We start from the raw sequence: 13154 nt of genomic DNA on the forward strand, positions 1-13154 counted from the left end.
GGACCTTGGAGGTCTTCTAGTCCAACCGTCCGCTCAAGCTGGACTAACCCTATACCATTCTGGACAAACTGCTGTCCAATCTCTTCTTGAAAACCTCCAGTGTTGGAGCACCCACAACTTCTGGTGGCGAGCTGTACCACCGGTTAATTGTCCTCACTGTCAGGAAATTTCTCCTTGGTTCCAGGTTGCTTCTCTCCTTGATTAGTTTCCACCTGCTGATTCTTCTCCTGCTGCCTTCTGGTTGCTTTGGAGAATAGGTGGACCCCCCTCTTCTTTGGGGCAGCCCCTCAAATATTAGAAAACTGCTATCATATCACCCTTAGTACTTCTTATCATTAAACTAGACATACCCAGTTGCGGTTTACCAGGGTCATGTGATCCCCTTTTGTGACCTTCCAACAAGCAAAATCAACGGGGAAGCCAGATTCACTTAACAACCATGTTACTGAATAACTACAGTGATTCACTTAACAACTGTGGCAAGAAAAGTCGTAACATTGGACAAACTCACTGAAAAACTGTCCTGTTTAACAACAGAAATTTTGGATTCGGTGGTGGTCCTAAGTCAAGGACTACCTGTGCTTGGACCAAGAGCTATTGCCATAGGAAAGAACTTTCTGGGGAAAAATACAACTTTACTAAATAGAGAGGGGATCATCTCTGAGAAAATTGCAGGAAAGCAAAGTCAACGGCACTAAAATCTTAAGGTGGAAGTGACAATTGTACATTTAAATTTCCAGAAGCTCCCCTGATGCCACTATAGGAGCCAGTCCTGCTATAAAAAGCGTGCTGGCTTTGCCCCCGGTATTAGGGACTTAAAAATCAAAGCACAAGACGACAAATCATCCTTTCCTGAAATCCAGATACATGGCAGACCTTTGCAAGGGAAAGCAGAGAAGCGTCCCTAGGCCGTTCCCCCCTTTCTAGGGGTCAGAAGCCCCATTTCTGGCTAGTCCTCCAGCAGAAGAACTGCAGCTGCTGCCCGTTGGAAACGGCACTGCAAAAACGTGGCTACTGGGCCTCTCCGTCTCAAGAAGGGCCGGCTGTTGAACAGACCGCAGGAGGCAGAGACAGTTGGGAGTCTTGGAAAGATCAGGCTGTTTTTTTTAAAAAAGGTTGCGAGACCTGGGCCAAGTCTGTTCCCTTACAGCAATGTCCCAAAGCACAATGATGGCGCAGCAGCAGCAGCAGCATGCACATAATACACTCACAGGCCATCCAAATGAGAGAGGAAAAAAGAGGGATGAAAGGGTTGTAGGTTCCAGTTGCTGCTGGTTTCAAAATTTTAAGTGCAAAAAATTCCTCAGATTAGGGCCATAATTTCTCCATGCCTGTAGATTTGATGCGTTCTTTTTATTTTTTTAAAAAAAATGAATTCTTTCTCCTCGCTAATTCAGGTGCATTCCTCCACCCTATCCTTACAGTACCTTGGTGGCTCTGCCTGTTCTCTAGTCAATTCCACAACCCAATTTTGTCAGAGAGCCTGGTCAATTTCATAATCCCTGGTCCATTTGACAATGCCAAAACAAGCCTTCCGTTGCTTACATAAGGCTTTTCCTGAGCAGGATCCCCACCAGTAGAAAAGACAATGCAAGAGGCTGGCATTCAGCACTGCGGAGAAACTACAATTCCCTTGAAATATTTGTCACAGAAACACCCACACACCAAGATGTTTGAGGAACAAGAGCATTAAGAGGGTGGCTTGGAGCGTGAGTTCTGCGACTGAGGCAGCGTTGGCACAATGGAAGTAGAATGCCTTGAAAAAACTCAGCCTGGATGTGCCTTGGGATAACCACTGGGAGGCTTATTTTGTGTTCTGTCTAAAATGAGGTCCCCCCATAATTTAGAAACTGGGAAGCCCCCCCCACCCCCCAGTGGATGCAGCATCTGTGCCCTCGCAATACCAAGAAATACACATAACACCCTTGTTGCAGGGGTGAAATGCTCCCGGTTCAGACCAGATCGCTCGATCTGGTAGCGATGGCAGCGGGTGGTTTGGAGAACCGGTAGCATAAATCCCTGCGCACCCCCCCCACCCCCCCCCACCCATGCCCAGCTGAGCCACACGATCATCAGAGGTTGGGGTTTTTTTTTTTACTTTTAAAAGCATTTTTTCTTCGGCCGAAAAAATGCTTTTAAAAGTAAAAAAAAAAAAAAAGCCTCTGATGATCAGGCGGCTCAACTGGGATTGGCAGAATCCTTTCGAAGCATTTTTTCTACAGCCTCTTCGGCTGAAGAGGTTGGAGAAAAAATGCTTTAAAAAGTAAAAAAAAAAAAAAAAGTTGGCCACGTCCACCCAGTCACATTACCCACACACACACACACCAAACCAGACCCCCAGAACCGGTAGTAACAAATTTTACATTTCACCCCTGCCCTGTGTACTTAATTTATAAAAGTCCATCTTGCTCTATGCATCCTTCCTTTCTAGATTTGGCCTTTGGAATTACTTAGGTATGTCTAGTCTAGAGAAAAAAAGGACCAGGGTGACAGGATAGCAATCTTCCAATATTTGAGGGGCTGCCACAAAGAGGAGGGGGTCAATCTGTTCTCCAAAGCTCCTGAAGGCCAGACAAGGAGAGAAGCAACTTGGAGTTAAAGAGAAACTTCCTGACAGTGAGAAAAGTTAACCAGCACAACAGCCTGCCTCCAGAAGTTGTGGATGTTCCAGCACTGGAGGTTTTCAAGAAGAGACTGGACAGCCATTTGACTAGAATGGAATAAGGTCTCCTGCCTTGAGCCCCGGGGGTGGGGGTGGGGACGGTTGGACTAGAAGACCTCCAAGGTCCCTTCCAACTCTGTTATTCTGTTATTCAATCTAAATAATGATATTTAGCATGCCAGACTAAGTTGGTGTCAGGGATGGACCATTTCAATAGGACGAGTGGTTGTTTTTGCCTACCAGGGGTATCCATATTGCTTGGCCCATACGATGGACCCTGGAAAATAAATGGCATAGACCACTTCGTCTTCAGAGCCCGACCAGGTCTCCTCGGGAACACTGCAGCTGTTGTACTGAAGATCTGCAGGAGAAAATAAATACGCCGCTGAAATTAAGTCTGATCAAAGGACTCCCTTATACTGAGCTCCACTCCTAGGAGGGATTCCAGGGTCACATCGGTGCAGTTTCACTAGCAGCAATGCAGGCGGAGTTTGCCTCTTCCTGTCCTGTTTTTCTTCCCGATGTCCCAGTCTGGACCTATAGCCCTGGGATTTCCCCGTGGTCTCTCATCCCAGTTCTAATCAAGTCCAGCCATGCTTAGCTTTAGAAGGTCAGCCACCAAAAAGAAGCTCAAGCTGTGCAAATGCATGGACGTTTCCCTTTCAGTCTGGAGTTAACAGATTAACAGAGTTGGAAGGGACCTTGGAGGTCTTCTAGTCCAACCCCCTGCTGAAGCAGGAGACCCTATACCCTTTCAGACTAATGGCTATCTCATCTCTTCTTAAAAAAACCTCCAGTGTTAGAACACCCACAACTTCTGAAGTCATTCCACTGATTCATTGTTCTCACTGTCCTTAGCTCATTTCTCTCCCCTTCCTGTGTTGAATCCTACTCAGTCAGACCTCTGGATTGTGGTCAGCCCTCAATGGCCTGGATGGTAATGAAGAGGCTCTTTTCTCCCCTGGCTCCCAGATTAAGCCAAAGCCCTGGAATGACGCCTCCACGCCTTACTCTTATTTAAGAAGAGTTAAGTCAACATACGAGACGGACGCAGAAACATGCGCTTCGGCCTCCCTGCAATGTTTGCAAACTGACTTACTTCAAATCTTCTATACCAATATTACTCGGTACTGAATCAGGACACCTAACCATCTGCCTCGTACCCGAGCCCAAGAGGGCTCAGAATAACAGAGTAACAGGCTTGGAAAGGACCTTAGAGGTCTTCTAGTCCAACCCCCTGCTCAAGCTGGACTAACCCTAGACCATTCTGGACAAACTGCTGTCCAATGTCTTCTTGAAAACCTCCACAAACTCTGGAGGAGAGGTTCCTGCTTGTCCACCATCAGAGACACTCAGCAGAAAATGTTTTCCCTTAGTTGAAGGAAAGGAAGCCTCTCTCCCATCCCGCCCGCCCCCCCCCATCCTTAGTCCACCAGCCCCACCCAGAGGCTTGTCTTTTCTCTTTCTCTACCTGGATTCTGGCTGCAGGACCAGTCCTCGGGCAGGGCTGATGGATCCACATCACTGCTGAGCCTCCGCCACTTCTCACAGCTGGGGTAAGAACACTGGACCCAAGCTGTGCAGCAGCCTAGAATCAGAGAAGGATTGGGAAACTGGGGTTGGCCATCAGAAAAGAAATGGATGTGCCAGGCAGCTGTTCGACCACGGGAAGAAAACTCCCCTTGGCTGGAACTGGGGCTGGATGTTGCAATAATAAGATTCCTGCCCTGGGCGGGAGGTCAGATGACCCTCATTCCTTGCTCTCTTTCACGACGTTTTTTGGTAACCCTAGTTTTTTCTCTCTGTAAACATTACAGGCCCCCTCTTCCTCATTTCTGCAGGTTACTTTATTTACATGCATCTAGTTTTTGTTCTCAGTCGTAGGTTCTGTCACGTAAATTCTTTCTATGCTTCCTATTACTCAAACTCCCCACCCTCCTATCTTTCTGACAAGATAATAATTTTCACTTCCTTCTGTGGAGAGATTAATTACTCTAATTGTCTTCTCTTTTCAAAGAGGTTATGGTTCCTCTTCTTATGCTTGTTTTACTTTCACTCGTTTCCTCCACTTCTTTCAAGTCCACTTCCTCCTTCCCTCCCTCTTTCTCTTCCTCCCTCCCTCCCTCCCTCCCTTTCCTTTCCTTCCCTTCCCTTCTTTCCTTCCATCCTGGCATTAGTTTCTTTAAGCCTGGGGTGATATGGTCCCTTCTATGCTGCCACTGTTTTTATCCCCCAGACCCTGCAGAGCAGCTTCAAGCCAGCCTGTGGTCATCCCCAATACTGGCAACCTTAAACACAGAGGACACCTTAGAGGGCCGAGAGCTGACCCTCCAAGTAACTCACAGAGGGTGCAGAAATCCCACCGGGATCCCTCTGCCCCATCTATGGACTTATTTATTGGGTGTGTGGTATTTGTCAAACCATGCCAGTGTTTGCAAGAGAGGATGGGAAGGCTACTAAACCACCAGGGTTTAGCAGCCCAAGCAGTCAGGCGAAGCAAGAATTTCTGTTAATAAGCGATGACGGTCTGAACCCAGTCCCTCCTGGAAACCATAGCTCAGTGAGCTTGTTTGTGGAGCCATCCAGGAATCGACTCTCTCCCTGGGATTGCAGGTGTCTGGATCTACTCCAGCAACAGGCACCCCTGTGACCCCTTCCCATTCTCATAGATGTTTGCAGAACTACAAAAGTGCAGAGCCAAAACCCAGCCTGGGTGCCAGGCGTCGCTGGTGGCATCTGTCCTGTCCCTGCTTTGCCCATCCTCCCCGAAGCCCTCCTGGAACAGAGGCAGAGTTCAGCTCACGGCCGCTGCCACTTCCTCCATCCTCCTCCTCCTCCTCCTCCTCCTCCGGCGCTTCCTCTGGGTCAGTGACGTCTTGGGCGTCGCCTTGAGCTGCTTTCTTGGGCTCTCCTTTCCGGTTTTCCTTACACCCTACATTGTTCGGTGCAGCTTTCTCATCTGCAAGGAGACAAAGAAAAACAAGTATTTTGTCCAGTGTGTGTGTGTGTGTGTGTGTGTGTTCTCTGTTTAAAAACACCAGAAGAGTGACGTGAGAACAACAGCAGCACTATTGGATTGGAAGAGGAAACAGTGAGCCGTAGCAGCTTATTTTGAAGCCCTGGAAATAACGTAGATGTTGATTTGCCCCTGGCCAGACTTCCATCCACGCCCACAAACTCTGGCCAAGAAAGCCGAACTCACACAGCCCCTTTCCCAGCCAGCAGAAGTTTGTCACACGGTGTGTTTTGCTTTGTGTTTTCATGGAAAAAAGGAAACGTACTTAGCTTTTTTTCACCCTGATTGACGCCAGATTTGCTCTGCTTCTTCACTTTCAACTGGTGTTCTTTCTGTCCCACTTCAGTTTTCTTCCGCCAGTCACTCCTCTCTCCATGTAGAAATGCCTCCGACATCTCCCTGAGAAAACCACACGTGGTGAATTCCCCCCCCCCTCAGTGCGGTGGGTGAAATTGCACCTTCTTGCAAAAAGCTAAAACAAGCTACACCTGGAGGTTACTTGCTGCTGTGGAGATAGAAAGTGAGCATCTTAGGATCTGCTGTACTTATGTGGTGACTAACAAGCACGTTCTGGGGCAAGTAACACCAGGCATGTCACTGGAAGGCAAAATCATGAAACTGCATTTCACTTACTTTGCCCATGTCATGTGGGAGAATTTACTGGAGTAAGCAGTTATGTTGGGAAGAGTGAGTGGTAAAAGGAAAGCAGGCCACCAAAGAACACGGTGGCTGGACACCATCAAAGCTGGCACCAGCCAGAGCATGGAAAGACTCAAAGAAGCAGCACAAGATTGGAAGAGGTGGAGAGACTTCCTGGCCCAGAGAATCGCCAAGAGTCAGACACGGCTCGTCTGCACTTAAGAGAGGCAGAATGATATAGAGGCTGAACTGTGGATTATGACCAGGGACAGTGTAACCAGCCTTTGGAGGCTCCCTGGATGACTTTTGTCAATCCCTTAGCCTCCCTCGTGACATTATTACTGAGGGTGACTGGAGGAAGGAGGGCTATGCAGGTCAACCTCAGCATTGGGAGGAAATATGGATATGAATATAATAACTAAGCAAACCCACAAAGGTGCTAGTCCTCAGTTTTTCCTGTGAAAGAACAGCCAATCCACTTCTAAAATTTAAATTTATAGGGGTTTTAAATTGGTTTTAATATTTATATTTCTATTTTTAATAATTGGGCATTAGAATAAGTTTTTTAATGTTTATTTTAATTTGTATATAAGTGTTTTATATGCCTGTGAACCGCCCTGAGTCCTTCGGGAGATAGGGCGGTATACAAATATAAATATAAAAAATAAAAAAATAAAATAAAATTCTCAATAAAAGCTACTCTGAACATACAAGTTTCCCTCAAATTCCCCTCATTTGTAGCGAAGGAGTGAGCCTTTGATTCTGTCTTATCCAAAGAATGGCTACAAGCTTGAGGAACAAAGGAAATGCATTTTTTCTGAAATCAGGTTTACTTCTTTTTTTGAAAAAAAAAAAGTCTATGGAAGAGAGACGGGGGTCACTTAATATGCCACATGAAATAAATAATTATATTATGGTTTAAGTTGATGGCCAGGTTCACACAATAAGTTAGGACAATAACTGAGCATGCTAAACCACAAACTCTTTGATGTATCCTTTATTAGTTTTTCAGTCTGGAAGTTTTAATGATACCTGCTGCGGATGTCTGATCAGCACAACAGCTCCCTGGATCCTTGCATGAAATACATCATCTTGAGGGCAGTACTGCCCAACGGCTAAACAATCTAGGTAGCCAATCCTAGGTTTAGCCACCCCAGTAACTGCTCATACTTAATTTTATTTTATTATTTTATTCATCACTCGGGCTGTGGGCTTTTAAAATGGTTCACTGCTCTGATGTTTTATATGCTGCAATTGTGAGTTTTTATGCATTAATGTGGTGTTCTGTTACATCAAGTGAAATAAAGAAAAAAAACAGCACAACAGTATTAACCATCGGAGGAGGGGGGAATTCAGCAAATACAAGTTTTAGTTTTTTTTAATTATCCAACCCCATTTTAACTTAGTCCAACATGAGGGGGGGGGATCCCCAGGCCTAGGCTGCCACAAAGAAGAGGGGATCAACCTATTCTCCAAAGTACCAAAGGATAAGGTAAGAAACAAGGAGAGAAGCAACCTGGAATTAAGGAGAAATTTCCTGACAGTGAGAACTATTAACCAGTGGAACAGCTTCCCTCCAGAAGCGGTGGGTGCTTCACCACTGGAGGTTTTTAAAGAGACCATTTGTCTGAAATGATATAGGGTCTCCTGCTTGAGCAGGGGTTGGATCTGAATTGAACTGAAATATTCCCCAGACTTGGTTACCAGCATTTTGAATCTTGTCTTATGAAAGGATAGTTATCTGCAATCCCAACTGAGATTAATCATATGAATAGCAAAGGTTAAGAACACTCTTCTGGCTATCCTTTTCCCATTCAAAGCTAAGAAACAGCGGAAGTTCTTTCCCATTGTCCAGGAGAGGCTGTTAGGCTGCAAACCATCAGCCGCTCAAGTCTGCCACTTGTATTGTGTGTACTTGGGCGCCACCATCGGGCCACAAGATGATGCACACCCATCCGCAAGCCACTGTGTTGCTTTCCTAAGTGTTACTAGTGATGGGCTAGAGGTCAGGGGTCCCCAACCACCACCACCACCACCACCACCACCCGGTCCACGGATCAGGACCAGTCCGTGGCATCCAAGCAACCGAGCCATGCAAGAAAGTGAAGCCCCATCCGTGGGATGCAGGCAGCACGCGAAACCACATGTCCGGTCCACGGAAAAATCTCTCTCCACAGAACTGGTCCCTGGTGCCCAAAAGGTTGGGGGCCACGGAGCTAGAGGTCAGGGAGGCTTTTGGGGCTTCCTCAGAGCTGAAGCTTTTCTTCTTCTCATTTGTAAGCATGAGTGAAATAAAATGTGTTAAAAGTTTCCTTCTAAATTTTGCCCCTCTCTGAAAAACAGTCATAAATAGCTCAAATAAGGTGGATAAATTACAAAAACATTGTTTCATTCCTTGCATGAAAATACTTGGTGGGGATGTCCCTGTGGCTTGAGCAAGTCCTGCCTGCATAATAATAATAATAATAAGAGTTGGAAGGGACCTTGGAGGTCTTCTAGTCCAACCCTCTGCATGTTCAGAAAGGCTTGTGTGAGAGCAAAATGCCTGAGGAGGCCTGTGATTTATTAAGCCAGAATAACAAACTCAGGATGGAACAGCATTCTACCCCTATTTCATTTTTGCTTCCTTCATTTTTCTTCTCTCTCTGCCAAAGAAGATTGTTTTCTGCCCCTTTAAACCACTTTTACTCAAATTATCAGCTTCTGATACAGAAGAACAGAGTTGGAAGGGACCTTGGAGGTCTTCTAGTCCAACCACCTGCCCAAGCAAGAGACCGTCCAATCTCTTCTTATATCATGTGGAATTCAGGACCTTTTGTATGTGATGGCACCATGTTTTCTATTTCCTTATTCTCATAGCAACATTTGAGGGATGCGGTGGCCTAGAGGAGTTCAATCCTAGGTAGTAGTGGATATTTCTCCCTCTGGGCACACTGAAGATATATCTGCTGAACAAAACTCTACATTGGTGACAGGAAGGGCATCCGGCCAGTAAACACTCAGCTCTATTCAGTTGCCCAGACGAAGGAATATGGGGTCGTTAAAAGGAGATTATGATGACAGCAACATTTCTGGGGCTTTCAGATCACCAGGGCAAGAGATAGGAGGACAAGAAAGATCCATCACTTTGGTTCTGCTGCTGTTCTACTTGATTCTGCTACTTTAATGTTTTGTTATATTCTGCAGCAGTTAAATGCAGATTGACAACATCCGGAGCTCAGAAGTAGCTCCCCGCCACCCCGTGCAGAATGTTTGAGGAAAAGGAATGGTTTTTTGTTTTGTTTTGTTTTGAGTCAAAATAATACATTTCAAAATCAGTTCTACAGCAGATGGCAGTGCTGTAGTCGACCTTGGCTGATCTTGAAAAGCTGCCAAGGGCTTGTTACTGTACTTGGATGCGAAACCACAAGGAAGTTCCCGGGGCCGTAGGATGAAATAAAATCCCCAGAAAGAAGCCAATGGAACAATTTCGGCTTTGTTGCCAAGAAAACCACACGGGCATGAAGACACAGGAAGCTGCGCTTCTGTCCAGGGGAATTTCACTTTGCTTATAGAAGTGATGTGTGTTACTCACCTTCTCATACGCTGACCTTCAGCAGACTCTGCTGGAACCAGCCTCTCCTGAAGATTTTCTAGGAACGAGAAGGAAGCAGCTTTATAAAGCTCTGACTGGGAGCCAAGTTTCAAAGATTAAAAATAAGTGCAGCTTATTAAACAGGGCGAAAGTATTAGGTGGAATTTGTTTGATTTGAATGCTTAATATTAAGTTGAGTGACTGCTTTGTTTTAGTTACTGTTATTTATTGGGCTCTGCACAATGCGTTTCTCTAGTAAAAAGCATGCAAGTGCAGTACAGGTAGTCCTCAACTTACAACTACAATTGAGCCCAAATTTCCATGGCTGAGTTTCACCTTTCTTGCCACAGTTGTACAGTTGTACAGTTGTATAGTTAATTGCTACAGTTGTTAAGTTACACGGCTGTAAAATGAATCCAGTTTCCCCCTTAACGTTGCTTGTCAGAAGGTCGCAAAAGGGGATCACATGACCCCAGGGACACTGCAATCATCCTAAATATGAGTCCGTGTCCAAATTTTGATCACATGACCACAGGGATGCTATAGTGGTCATATGTGTGAAAAATGGTCATTAGTCAATTTTTTCGGTGCCGTTGTAATTTTGGTGACTAAACATACCGTTGTTAAGTTGAGGACTGCCTGTATTAGAAAACAAATATGAATGAAAACAAATTAGAAAACAAATGACTGCTTAAAAGAAGCCTGAACAGCACTTGGCAAGTTGCAATAGGCAAAATCTGTATCTTCTCGTCTTGACAAATTCAGTGGAACAGGAGAGATATGGAATTTTCATCTTTATGTTAAGAGCAGTTGCTTTTTAATTTGTAGAATAGAATAACTGATCTGGAAGGGGCCTTGGAGGTCTTCTAGTCCAACCCCTGCTCAGGCAGGAAACCCTATACCATTTCAGACAAATGGTTATCCAATCTCTTCATAGTAACATCCAGTGTTGGAGACTTCACAACTTCTGGAGGCAAGTTCTCTCTCTCTCTCTCTCCCTCTTTTTCTCTCTCTCTCCCTTTTTTTCTCTCTTTCTCTCTCTCCCCACTTTCAACAGACCTGTGCATTCCTGGGGAGACTTTTGCAGTATACTTTGGACAATCTCCTCAAATTGTGCATCAGTGAGACACCGCTTTTCCTATGAAAAGATGAAAAGAGATGGGTGGAAGTAGCTGCATAGCATAAGATAAATATAAAAACTGGCTAGCACCAGAGTGGGGGTTATTTTTAAAAAAATTTTTAGCTCAGAAACTTCTCCGGATCTAAAATACAGCTCCGACACTTATCTGGTGTGTCCCAGCTCTGGAATTGTCTTGTAAGTTTTTCAACACAATTAAAAGTGCTGAGCTTTGGCCTTGACATTTTTAAAGAAGCCTCCCCAGCTCATGCCTTCCAGATGCATTGGAGTTCAGCTTGCATGATCCTATCTTAAAATCTTTTTTTATTAAAAGAGTTTTAAAAAAAACAAAAACATTTTCCCCCTTTTTTCCCCCTCCCTCCCAAAAAAAAAAACAAAACAAAACACCCCCTCCTCCCCACCCCGGCTTCCGGGTCAATCACAAGGTAAAGTCCAATCCAAATAACCACATCCAAAGCTTTTCGTCTCCCAACCCCCTCCCCATTACATAAAATAACTTTCTAATTATTCAAAGGCAATCTGATATTTCTTAATCTGATATCTGTTTTGTAGATAATCAATCCATTTTTTCCATTCAATTAAATATCTTTCCTGCGTATTGTCTTTTAAAACGCTGAGATTTTAGCCATCTCAGCCAATTAATAACTTTCAATATCCATTCTTCTATTGTAGGTATCTCTTCTTTCTTCCAGTATTGTCCAATCAACAGTCTTGCTGCTGTTATTAAGTTCAAAATCAGTTTAGTCTCAATCCCTGTACAATCCATTATAATTCCCAAAAGGAAAAATTGTGGCAGGAACTTTATCTTCTTCTTCAGTACATTTTGAATAATCCACCAAATTCTTATCCAAAAGACCTTAATTTTCTTGCAAGTCCACCAAATATGAAAATATGTAGCATCATCACAATCACACCTCCAACATTTCGCTTGGATATTAGGATACATACATGATAATTTTTTGGGATCTAAATGCCATCTATAAAACATCTTATAAAAATTTTCCCTTAAATTCTGTGCTTGTGTAAACTTAACATTTCTAACCCAAATTTTCTCCCATGTTTCCAACATTATTGGTTCCTGAATATTCTGTGCCCATTTTATCATACAATCCTTTACCAAATCCTTTTCCGAATCTATTTCAAGCAACACATTATACAATCTCTTTATATGCTCCTGGGTCTGATTTCTAATTTGCTTTATTAAATTTTCCTCCTTTGCATTATACCAATTTTTTGATCTTCTTTCCATCTAGCACTTATTTGCCCATATTGAAACCAAGTATAATTCCTCCCTTCTTCATTTAATACCTGTAATGATTTTAATTGCAATCTACCTCCTTCAGCATACAAAAGTTCTTTATATGTAATCATTTCCTGTTTCTGTTCTATATTTATATTCTCTATTGCATGTCTAGGGCTCGCCCATATAGGAATCTTATAATCTAATTTATAGGAATATTTATTCCAGACCATAAAGAGCACTTCTCAACACATGATTCTTAAAAGCCCTATCCACTTTTTCCATAAAATAAATCGCATGCCATCCATATAACAAGTCATAACCTTCTATATTCAAAATTCTTTCCTCTGTTAAGTTAAACCAGTCACTTATTACTGAAAGGGTTACTGCTTCATAATATAGTTTAAAATTAGGCATTCTTAAACCACCTCTTTCCCGTGAATCCTGTATTATTTTCATTTTAACCCTCGCCTTTTTACCCTGCCATATAAATTTATTAATCCCACTCTGCCAATCTTCCAAATTTTTATCCTTTTTAATTATAGGTATCATCTGGAACAGAAACAAAAATCTAGGTAACACATTCATTTTAATAGCAATCCTTCCCAATAGGGATAACTGCAATTTCTTCCAGCCACTCATATCATTCTGAACTTTTTGCCATAGCAAGTCATAATTATTCTTATAAAGTTTCTTGTTCGATGAGCTAATATAGACCCTAAATATTTAACCTTTTTTACTACCTCAAATCCTGTCATTTCCTCTAGTTTTTGTTTCTGTTGTATAGACATATTTTTAATTATCACTTTTGTTTTTTTCTGATTTATTTTAAATCCTGATACCTTTCCATATTTATCAATTACTTCCAACAAAAATCTACTTGAA

At 43.4% G+C, this 13154-nt stretch overlaps 1 protein-coding gene across 6 annotated transcripts in view; it reads right to left on the reverse strand.

Annotated features, from left to right (window-relative positions):
• Positions 1–13154, reverse strand: part of ZCWPW1 (zinc finger CW-type and PWWP domain containing 1) — a 43288-nt gene that overhangs the window by 9342 nt on the left and 20792 nt on the right. For 4 of the 6 annotated variants that reach the window (XM_058181959.1, XM_058181957.1, XM_058181956.1 and 1 more), the window contains exons 4-9: positions 10951–11029; positions 9892–9949; positions 5944–6077; positions 5466–5621; positions 4134–4250; positions 2903–3023 (exon numbers count right to left, since the gene is read on the reverse strand). In XM_058181959.1, coding sequence (XP_058037942.1) covers positions 2903–3023; positions 4134–4250; positions 5466–5621; positions 5944–6077; positions 9892–9949; positions 10951–11029 — 665 coding nt within the window. The remainder of the gene's footprint in view (positions 1–2902; positions 3024–4133; positions 4251–5465; positions 5622–5943; positions 6078–9891; positions 9950–10950; positions 11030–13154) is intronic. The other 2 variants (XM_058181958.1, XM_058181962.1) reach the window with 1 other exon arrangement.

Source organism: Ahaetulla prasina, chromosome 4 (assembly GCF_028640845.1).
Source record: "Ahaetulla prasina isolate Xishuangbanna chromosome 4, ASM2864084v1, whole genome shotgun sequence".
Lineage (NCBI taxonomy): Eukaryota > Metazoa > Chordata > Lepidosauria > Squamata > Colubridae > Ahaetulla > Ahaetulla prasina.